We start from the raw sequence: 11,830 nt of genomic DNA, 5'->3' as shown, positions 1-11,830 counted from the left end.
CCTGGTCTTCACTGATGTGTGACTGCAGCGCCTGTGTCCCCGCAGCTGCATGGGGGCTCAGCTCTGACTCCCTTCCTCCTTCCCGTTTCATCCTCCACCCCGTGGAGGTCTTGCCCAGGCTGGGGTTCAGACAGGGGCAGACAGGGCCATGCCTGGAGAAGATCGCATCATGAAACAAAAATCACCTGTCATGGGACCTGGGTCTAGGGCCAGAGACCCCTGGGGAGGGGTGGAGGGGAAGGCCCACACCGTGGCCTCAGGCAGCAGAGCTCTGTGGCCTCTCTGTCCTGTCCTCATTCCTCTATCAGCTCCTCCCTCAGAGACCAGGAGTTCCCTTTAGGGCTGAAGACAGAAGACGCTGGGGGTAGGGAGGCATCTGCACTGCTCTGTTCCCAAGCAAAGCCCTATTCTTTCTGTCACCTTATGGCTTCCAGCTCGTCCTCGAGGGTCCTGTCAGACTGCGCTGCTCTGCCTTCCAGGGCGTCCAGGTCCTTGTTAGGGGGAGAAGGGAAAAATAATACTTGTGATATTTATTATAAATTACTATAAATAAATATTACACATAATAAATTTGTATATAATATATAAGCATTCTATAAACATAAATTGTGTACAATATATTATGTTTATATTACATATATCATTATTTTATGCATACTCTGAGAAATATAAATATCAGGTATGATATAAAATACTATATATTATTTATAAATCTTACATGTTGCATGTTGCATATACATATCATATATTATAAGTTATATATTTAAGTCCTATAAGGCTAGGGACCTGCTCCCAGAGAATGGATAAACTGGAAAGGGTTTGAGCTCCCTATCTGGGGGAAGGGATGCAGGACCTGGTTTCCTTTGAAACAGCATGGGGGGTTTCACCAGGGATTTGTTGTCTTTGATGTGGTTAGACTATTTCCTGGCCTGGTAGAGACTGTCAATTTTTGCATTCCCTTTGTCCCTTTAAAATCTTTAACTACTGGACTTGTTTTTTGTTTGTTTGTTTTTGGTTTTTGGTCTTTTTTAAATTTTTTTTTCATTTTGTCTTAATTCTGACACTTCTGAGGAAGATCTGTATGATGTGTGCTAAGAAAGTAGAGCCACTAGGGCAGAGATCGCAGAAAATAGTTGGGGACCTAAAATGTGTCAGGAAAGCTGCATCTCATCCCCTCCCTGTCCTGGGGACCCCTCGCTTTTTCTGCTCACACATGGACCCATTGATGGGACTCCTTGGTACTGTAGCCCCTCAGCATGGTCCTTCAGACATGAAAAGCACAATCCAAGGACAGCTCTCCCCTGGGACAACCAGCATCTCCATAGAGCCCCCAGGAGTTGGGTGCAGGGGCGGGGGGACTCTCCGTTCCCTCCAACTTTGTGAGGGGCTCCTAGGCCCTGGGTTCTTCTCCCGCATCCAGTTTTCCAATCCTTGTGCTCACCACTGGCTCCAGACTTTGCCAGCAGGACAGGATTGTTCTGACCCAGATGCCTTGAGAAGGCCTGAGATAGGTTCCAGGGTTGGCTCAGGGCTCCATTTAAGGTCAGAGAGCCTGGCTGATTACTGTGACCCCCCAGTTTATTCATGATGAAATATACAAGAAATTCATTAGTTCTGAAACTGTCATGATTTTAGTTGCTATTTCTAAGTAACATGATATCGGCCACGAATTTCTATATTTTATGGTGACTTATGGAAGCTGACATTGCATTTTTCAGATATGTCAAATATTCTTTCTAATTCTTCCTTTTTCCTTAAGTTTTAGGTCCTCCTTATCTTCAAATTTGATGTATACAAAATTGCATACTTTTCTGCAGTGTATCAAGGAATCTTTTGATAAATAGACACAAATTGACTGAGTAGGAACCTTTCTGTGACGTAAGTTGGGCTTTCAAACACAGAATTTGAGAAAGGCAGACAGCAATTGTGCCCATTATATGAAATAGACAACGTAGAGGCCGTTCTGAAATGAAGAAAAATCATATTTTATTTAATCCTGTGATGAACACTGAACTGACACATGTGGATCTTCCTTAAATGTGTGTTTAAAAATGAATGAGAGAATGAATGAATGAATGAATGAATGAATGAATGAATGAATGATGTTGCAGACTAAGCCCTCAGGTAGGAGGATGCTGTAACATCCACATCCTTGCTTTGGGGGAGGGAAGGCATCTATCAGCCCTGGTTGTCTGTGAGTGTTTCCACACCTCTGCACAGCTCATACATGGACTCTATGTGACACGGGGACAACAGACCCATCACCAGCCCTCCACCCGCTCTCCCACCTGACCTCACCTGTGTCACTCTAGGCATCCCCGTCTCTGTGAGCATCTCCCTCCATCCACCTGACACTCTGGACCATCCTTCCCTCTCTCACAGTCCAGGCTCCAGTCATCTCCCTGTGTCCCACCTGGGGACACAAGCCATTTCACCCTTCCCTGTTTCCTTGGCTGTCATCTTCCTCTGGCCACCCCCCTCCCATGGCCCCTTCAAGTCTCCCTGTCCCAAATTCTATCCTAAGACTTCCCATGAAGCTAATTCTCTAATGAGCAGGAGTGAGAACAGGCACAGTTGGGATTACAAATCTCACAGTAGATGGAGGGGAGGTCACGGGATGGCACTGCACTGCTCCCTGCTAGATGCCCAGGCCCTGCTCTGTCCCCAAAACACCAGCAGCCTCATCAGAGTTTGCTCTGCCCTCTCAGTCCTGCTCAGGAAGGACCCAGCAATCCCAAGCTCTGTGTCCTCCTCTGTGAAGGTGTGTGTCCCCTCTGGAAGCTCCTGTCACACTCAGCACCCAGAGTCAGCCCGCCTCCTGTGAGGCTCTCCTGCAGGGACAGATTCCCTCGGCTCTCTGTTCCCTGGTCTTGTCCTCAGCTCCACAGCTGTTCACAGGCTCTCATAGGTCAGGACTGCACATGTACCTCCCACTAGACCCCAGCCCACGGAGGAAGCCTGACCAAGGACAGCACACAGGACCTCTGTCCTTCATGAAGGGTCACTCTCACATGGTGGGAACAGGAATCTGAGAAGCAGGTGAAGAAGAGGCTTGGAGAAGGGAGATTCTTCCAGAGACCAGCAGTGGGTGCTGCGAGATGCTGTCTGAGGGTTTATGCAGGCTAGGGGCTCCCAGCTGGGCAGTCCTTCACTGCCAGGAGGTCCTGGGGCTGGGCTTCTTGCTTTCAGTGGGAACTGAGCAGTCATGTCCTTTCTGGGGCTGAACAAGTCCCTGGACCTGGGCCTGTGTGTGGTCCCAACAGTTGCTTCCTCCAGGCCCACCAGGGGGAAACTAGTCCATCCATCAGGAAGTCTCCCTGTCCAAGGTCCACAGACTTGTATGAGCACAGGAGGGAGAAGCAGGTGTGGGTCCCATTTGCATAAGCAGCCCCTCCTCTGTGAGGCCCTTGGACAGGGGATAAGACAGGCCAGGGGCAGCCCAGCCTCAGCTCTGTGGGCTAAGAAGGGGCTGTGTCACCATGGCCTGGAGCCCTGTCCTCCTCGTGCTCCTGTGTCACTGCACAGGTAGGGACAGGCCCCAGGGCAAGAGGGTGGCCCCCCCCAGCTGAGTCAGATCCCTCTGGTTCAGCTCATCAACCACATGCACCCTATCCCTTCTCTTCATTCTGATGTGTCTGTTTGCAGGTTCCCTGTCACAGCCTGTGCTGACCCAGCCGCCCTCCCTCTCTGCATCTCTGGGAACAACGGCCAGACTCACCTGCGGCCTGAGCAGGGACATCAGTGTTGGCAGCTATAACATATACTGGTACCAGCAGCAGCCAGGGAGCCCTCCCCGATATTTCCTGTACTACTACTCAGACTCAGACAAGGAGCTGGGACCTGGTGTCCCCAGTCGAGTCTCTGGATCCAAAGATGCCTCCACTAATACAGCAATTCTGCTCATCTCCAGGCTGCAGGCTGAGGACGAGGCTGACTATTACTGTGCTGTATATCATGGCAGTGGGAGCAGCTACACTTACCCACAGTGTCTCAGACAACGAGGAAGTGAGACAAAAACCCGTCCAACAACAGGTCTTGTCTCTGAGACTCTTTTACTGAGAAACTGCTGTGGGGCTTCTTGTAAGGCGAATGCCCATGGTGCTAAGCACAGTGAAAGAGACAGATGACGGGCGGGGTGGGACAAAGTTCTGGGGCCAGAGGTTCTAAGCTGTGACACATGTATTGATGTGGTTAATCCCTTCACTGGTGACAGCAATAGAACCTATTCCCCCCGGGCATTCTGGCAGGAAATGGGGCCCTGCTGGAACTCTGTCCTTTCCTTACACACAGTACCCATGGAGCCTCCAAAATGAGTTATGAAAGGGGAGGCAGCTGAACCAACGTGGACAACATGGATGAACCTCCTCGAGTAGAAGGTGTCATCTGCTAGCCGGAAGTTACGGTGGTGAAGGTGGTGTCTTGGCACTAGGCAGGGAGACATCAGATATGGCAAAACAAGGTTAATATTATAAGGAGAGATCTGAATAAAAGATCTTTGATAGTTGACCTTTGATAATTTTCCTCCAGTCCAAGAGTTTAAAACAATCACTAAAGGAAAGAGATAATTTAAAGCACCAATTTGAGCATTCATGTCAGGTAGAAACCCAGAAGTATTTTGTGGTAATCTGGACTGTATACACAGCATTGTTCTTATGCTATCACATATTTCACCTTGTATAGCAGTTAAAAACATCTAACATCACTCTGTTCTGTAGAGTATCACTTAGGGCTTTGACCATGTATTCAAGTGTTTCCATGTGTCAAACGACATTCTCCAGTCTCAAAGAGGTAAGATAGATAGATGCTAGGTGGTCATACCAATGTAACACAAAACATGTCCACCATAGTTTTAAATTTGGAAGGTTGGCTGAGTTGGTAATGGTTTTAATAATGCATCCATGCATCCAAGCAAAACCCAGAGTACAGTGGCTTATCCAGCAAGGAGGAAGCTATGGACACAGGTTAAGTTGCAGAGCCATTGGATCCCAGCCAGGAGCCAGTCATAAAATACTGGGCCTCCTTGGAACTGCAGTCAGGATTTCAAGGGCTACTTGGTTTTGGAGGGCCATACATGCAATGATTTCAGGCCCATATTTGATTGGGGAGTTATGACTCGATAATAATCCCCCTTATTCCCCCCCCAAATGCACCATGAGCATGGAGGACCAAGGAAATATATTTGAAGTCAGTATAAATATTTTTAAGGCTTTTGCCAATTGCAAAGCACGGGTGGGTGCTATTTATTCTGCTTTGGGGCAGACATGTTTGCTGACAGGGCTTTGCCCTCAGCAGTCTTGAGTTAGACTTGACTATAGCATACCCAGTTTTTCTTACCCCTCCTTTCCATGAAACTATTACCATTGATGAACCAATTGCCTCTGTATTTTCAATAGGGACATCTTAAATCTGGTCAACTACAATAGACAAGATCAATAACCTCTGAACAGTTATGCTCTGTAGAAGTACAATGGTCAGGTCCAGGCTTAAGGGTAACTGGGTTTAAAGTCTGATAAGTTTCAAGTATTATTTCAGGCATATCTATAAGCATAGCCTGGTATTTAATATGTCGGCTTCCCATTATCCATTGGTGGCTTTTGGTCTTGGACCTGATGTGAAGTCATTACAGTCAGACTGTCCCATAGTGAGCTTTGAGGCTCCTTTTTACCAGGAGGGCTGCTGTATGCTCAGGCTGCTTCTCCTTGTAATATCATCCATAGAGGTGGCTTCTAGGATTCAATGTAACTATGCAGGATGAAAGCAAATAAGCCTTCTTTGTAGGTTAGCTCTTAATATCTTAACAAGGAATCACTGGCAAAGTGGGGCAGACTTGTCAAGAGATAAAGGCATCCCCAAGTCATCATCCAGTCCAGGCACAAGGAAAGTGGGGTCATCCGTTATCTCCACAAGCCCATAGTTAACCCTATGGAGTGGTGCGCTCTGGCTTTTAGGGAATGGCTTCATCATCCCAGCCACATTGGTCTAGGTGATAGCCGAGTTATATAATCATTGGAATCTATCCCATTTCCGGTTATTCAGAGAATTAAATATATGTCCATGGGGTCCTGTTATTAGCCCCATAGAATAAAAGCATGAAGATTATCTATACAGAGCTATTGTATAGGAATAGAAAAAAGCTATTTCTCTTAAGTTTACCTCAAGTTGTCTAGCTTAAGTAAACATTTAAGGACAATCAGATCTAGAATTTAACATCCACGAATGTGTGTTAGTTAAACATAGTTTTTCTCTCTAAAATAACCCTCATTTCCAGAGATAGCCAAATCAGGACTAATTTGTTTGCAAAAAAGTCCAATTTTAACAAACGTGGCATAATTATTTACATAAGCTCAGCAAGAATATTGATTGATCATATAGATCTTTTAGAATCTGCTTTGCTGGAACTTTTATAAGGAATCTCCAGGTTGAACTTCTAGTAGCCTCTCCAGGCCAGAAGCCAAGCCAAGTACTTGTCATCAGTCATGCCTGTAATACCTGTAGATTTGGGCAGGTTCCTCTCCATGAGGTCCCCAAAGTATCCTGAGGTTCCTGCACCTGCCAGGAAGTGACATTCTTTACCTACCTGGTGAGGCTGCTGGGAAATCTGTAAGCAAGTTATCAGGCCATTTCCAGGGGGCTTTATGGCTCCAGGTTTCATAAAGTCAACCTTAGTTCCTGAAAGCTGCTTGGTCATATCTGAGTCTACGTATGTCTCTCAAATATGACATTCCAGCCAAAGCCTTATGGTAAAATAACCAATGTTTCCAATGGTGCCTGTTACAAGGGGAACAATACTTATTGAACTTATGCAAATGATTATGATTGCCATGGAAGAAAGAATACTTACTGAGACCTTTTTAATTTCAGAGGGTTCATGTAGAGAGAAAAGTTAAATGCTTTAATTTACTTTATTATTATTTCTGTATATCACTGATGTCTTAAGAGAAAGTTTCCTCAATCTGGAAGAGTAAACATTAGAGAACCAGTAATGTTTTAAACAAGAGTCACAACACTGTAATCCTTTAGTTCATTTAGTCCTATGTTGCTAATTCTTGTTTAGTTTGAATGCAGCTTTAGTTAGTTCTGGAAATTTTTACCCATTTCAGTTTTAGGATTCCATAAAGATATCAAATACCTGTACCTGTCCTAAAAAGTCCTTCATATGAATCTCTTTGAAGATGAAACTCATTTTACAAGACAATAAGAACAATTATAAATAACAAAACACAGAATGGACATAGTTAGTAACTGATGAGTTTACAGTATGGCTGGCAAGGAAGTCAGGTTACTTCTGTGACATGTAACACTTCGATAGCCAGAAAAGAGTGATGACGAGCTTATATTAAAACACTAAAACTTTAGGAATTGCATATTATCTCTAGAAGAGTTACAGCATTTACCCAAATGTAACCTAAGGCTTATCATTTGTTTAACAGTGCTTCAAGAGTAACTCAGCATACCAAAGAAAAAGGCCTAGACAGAGATAGACAAGATACATACCACGGGAGCTGGTGAACCTAACAGGAGACGCTGACAACAACAATAACCAAATAAGCCTGCTTGTAAGGGTAACACAAGTAGAATTATTACCAGGGTTGAACCAGTGGGCTTCTCTGGGGGGCTTTAAGCCTTGAGCTTGATTCAAATGTATTATGTCCCAGTTGTGAAACCTGGGCGAGGCAGAAAGAAGCAAATTCAAATATCAGGTGATCCTGAAATATCTCCTAACATAAATGTTTCAGTTAGTTGTCTAGCTGAGGGGACTGGTGACCTGGAAAAAGGTATAGCTCAACCCCACACCAGCAGGGGGCACAGGTGGGCTTCTGCTGAGGGCTCAGGGTCCTGGCCAGGAAGACCAGCAAAATCTATCACTGACCTTTGCACACTTGGAAAAGCAGGGTCCTCACTGTGTGTGACTTTCCTGCACCTGGGCCCCCAGGGGCCACAAGAGCCCTCAGCTCAGATTCACACCTGCCTCATATTTCATCCTTCACTGCATCACAGAGTAAATTGTCTAGACCTGATTTTCTTGGAAAGATAGATGGACAGGACTATCACATAACAAAAATACATTTGCTTTATGAACTCCAGCTGTAATGGTCCCTGGGCAAAGGATAGGACACACAGGGGGAGGGACTGTCTCCATGTCAGCAAATAGGCCTCAGCAAGCAGAGCTCTGGGGCTTCTCCACCATGGCCTGGATTCTTCTCTTTGCCTCCTCACTGAGGGAATAGAGACTTTCCTTTAGAGGAACGTGAACCGTTAGGGCAGTGAGGAAGGGCATTGGCTCTGCTTTTTTCTCCTGTCATCTGGGTACAGGTGGTTGTCATTGATTCTTTCTGCCATCTTCTGACCTGCCTTCCAGGGTCGTAGGTCAGATGGGGCTCATTCTGCCCTCCACAATGTTTAAGTGTTTGTAGAAAAAACATGGTTTATAATATATATATATATATATATATATATATATATATATATATATATATACAGAGGATGTGTTGCATTCTAGCAAATCAATGGAGGGAACACAACCCAAAGAAGAGTATCCGATGTGAAAATGAAAGAAGATCTCATTTATGAACATAGCTAATAGTTGCACAAATGACTCAAAATATGACCTACTAGAATCCATGTTATTGGGGAGCCTGGGTGGCAGTTAAGTGTCTGCCTTTGACTCAAATCATGATCTTGGGGTTCTGGGATCTAGCTCCACATGGGGATCCCTGCTCAGTGGGGAACTAACTTCTCCTTCTCTTTCTGCACCTCCCCCCACCACTTGTGCTCTCTTGCCCTCTCTCTCTGTCAAATACATAAAATCTTTAAAAAAGAATCCCTTTTGGGGCACCTGGGTGGCATAGCGTTAAGCATCTGCCTTCAGCTCAGGGCGTGATCCCGGCCTTATGGGATCGAGCCCCATATCAGGCTCCTCCACTGGAAGCCTGCTTCTTCCTCTCCCACTCCCCCTGCTTGAGTTCCCTCTCTTGCTGGCTGTCTCTATCTCTGTTGAATAAATAAAATCTTAAAAAAAAAGAATCCCTTTTATATTTGGAAATATTGACCTTGACCGTCAGGGAGAATTTGGGCTGACACTGGGCTGTGTGAGGAATATGGAATGTGGGGGATCAGATATGATGCGGCATGGACCCTGGATCAGATGCCCAAATAGGGTAGAGCTAATGACCTCCCAGTGCTGGTTCCCTGACCCTCTCTGGAAGAAAGCAGTGGAGTCACTAGACACATCGCAGGGGACACACTCATCTCTAGAGTGACTTAGTCAGACAGCATCAGCATCCCCTCAGAGATATAAGCCCCGCCCAGAGGAAGCTCCTCCCTGACTCATGCAGGACCACACAGGACCCACACAGGGCACTGCTCTATCTACTTCCTGCATGTGAGGGGCTCCTGGGATCCTGGTGCATCTCCCATGTCCAGCCTATCAACCCCACCATTTGCTCTGGCTGCAGATCCCACCCAGACCTGCCCCATAGGAAAGTGAATAGGACCTGGTGTCTAGGGAATGCCTGGGAAAATGTGTCCAGGGGGGCACCCTCAGGGACCCTTGCTGCTCATTATGACTCCATGCAGTTGAGATGAAATAAATATGCGATTAGTGCCTGAGCCCTTTATCTGCCATCATTTCAGTTGTTATTTCATTCTGATTTTTTCCGTTTATTCCAATACTTTATAGTGACTTATGTAAACTGATACCGTTCATATTTTCAACTTTCCAATTATTTTTTGAGTGTGAATACTGCTCCTCACCTCAAAATTTGATAGATATGAAATTATTGTATTCTAAAGTGTCAGGAGTGCATTAGTGTAATAGGAACATCATTTAGTACAAGTTTTTTTCTCTGACTTGAGTTGGGGCTCTCAAACACACAAAGAGAAAGGGAAAATAATCATGCAGGATTTATCAAACCAGCAATTTACTAGTAACTCTAAACTGAATATCAATCATTTTTATATCTTGAAAGAACACCAGCCTTCAGCTTCATCTTCCCTATTTCTGGAGACACTTTACTCCTCTGCCTCTCCTCCTTCCTCCCAGTCCCTTCCCCAGCCATCCCAGTCCCTCTGATCCTCAGCAGAGCACAAACAGAACTGGAGTTCAAAAACCTCCATGACGGGGGCGCCCGGGTGGCACAGCGGTTAAGCGTCTGCCTTCGGCTCAGGGCGTGATCCCGGCGTTATGGGATCGAGCCCCACATCAGGCTCCTCTGCTGGGAGCCTGCTTCTTCCTCTCCCACTCCCCCTGCTTGTGTTCCCTCTCTCGCTGGCTGTCTCTATCTCTGTCAAATAAATAAATAAAATCTTTAGAATAAATAAATAAATAAATAAAATCTTAAAAAAAAAAACAAAAAAAAACCTCCATGATGGTCACACCCACTTGTTCTTCCAGTGTCTTTTTCATTTCTCATAAAGACATACATGTCCATATGTTGTTATACCTGATGGGGCAAACTGTCTCATGAATTCATTGTGACCCTCTGTCTTTTACCCACAAAACTTACAGGTACATTGAAGCTACTTCTTATAATTGATGGCTTCTTAGAACAAAGGAGGGTGTTTGCCCCAGCCTGGCAGGGCTGGTCAGTGTGCTGCCCCCATCCCTGGTTGGCTCACACTAAGCAACTGCAGACAGGGTCCATGACTGAGTCAGAGGAGACCACCATCCCTACACTCCTCAGCCATGGGCTTTGAGATTCCCTGTGTCCTCATTTCTGGAGGGCTGACTGCTAAGATCCTCCCAGGAGACAAGAAGGAGTAGCCCTGGGAAGAGAAAAGAATGTTCCATGGTTAGATTTGTGGTAACCTAGATGCAGGGCCAGAAGGTGGAGCATACACCCATCTCCTCATTCAGCTCTCAGGCTTTCCAAGGAGGAACCCTGGGACAGAGGTCACAAGGTCATTGGGGATGTGATTACATATCAGCAAACATTTCAATGTCATGATGACACTGGTGTTTCCTGATTATTTCACTGGCATAAAACCAGATTCTGTGCAGCTGTCCTTTCCTTTTTTCTCTTGAAATAAGGAAAACTAGCCTTTTTTGGTCTTTATCCTCCAAGAGCCCACGAACTGTCCCAGCAGGTGGACAGTCTTTCACTGCATGGACTCTGCCCTTCCAGGTGTCAGAGCAGAGACACTCTCTGCCCTCCCAGGCTCCTGTGTCCAGGACTGGCCAAGGCTCCCTCTGCCCCATGGATGAGGCTCCAGGATGTGAGATGCTGTGTGAGGACACGAGCCTGGGAGGAGTTAGCTTGGAATACTTGCTGGGCTTCTGAGCTCTGAGTTGTGAAGTCATGGAGAAGGAAAACTTGGCGCATGATGCCAGGAACCCTCTTATGAGCCAGGCGAGTATGGGAGATGCTGCATGGTTGCTGGAAAAGGGAGAGCATGTCCCAGAGAATTTGGGGTGTCAGCATCCATGAGTGAGGCTCTGCTATAGCTGACAGCACTCCGGGCCCATCGGGACTCCCTGAAATTGGTTTTCCTGAGCCCACAGTCACGGTCTGTGTCCTCTTCACCCCCCATATCTTATTAGAGCTTCTGTGAGGTCGGACTGTAAACGTCCAATGCATGAATTCCCCATATGTGCACGTGTCACTGCCCCTGTGAAGCTCTCGATGACTCCAGATTTGGGGCCACCATCACTTGCCCAAGAGAGAAGAAACACTGCGTGTTCCCATGGTATTGGTACCAAGGCTCGGACTGAGCCCCTACGCTTGTATTTGGGGCCGCATAAAGGACCATCCTCCTTTCCAGCCTCAGTCCCCAGATCCAACTGTGTCATCAGGAACTCTTTTACTATCTCTTGCCTTCATTCTGAAGAGAG

At 46.1% G+C, this 11,830-nt stretch overlaps 1 gene segment (V, D, J or C); it reads left to right on the top strand.

Annotated features, from left to right (window-relative positions):
• The first annotated feature begins 3,369 nt into the window (after window positions 1-3,369).
• Window positions 3,370-4,142, top strand: LOC121103215. The segment is given in 2 exon segments: window positions 3,370-3,525; window positions 3,646-4,142. Coding segments are annotated over 2 exon segments (528 nt in total).
• The last annotated feature ends 7,688 nt before the right edge of the window (window positions 4,143-11,830 follow it).

The sequence above is a fragment of the Ursus maritimus genome, unplaced genomic scaffold (assembly GCF_017311325.1).
Source record: "Ursus maritimus isolate PB19 unplaced genomic scaffold, ASM1731132v1 scaffold_175, whole genome shotgun sequence".
NCBI lineage: Eukaryota > Metazoa > Chordata > Mammalia > Carnivora > Ursidae > Ursus > Ursus maritimus.
Note: the sequence above shows the minus strand (reverse complement) of the source record. Positions and strands in the feature narration are given on the sequence as shown.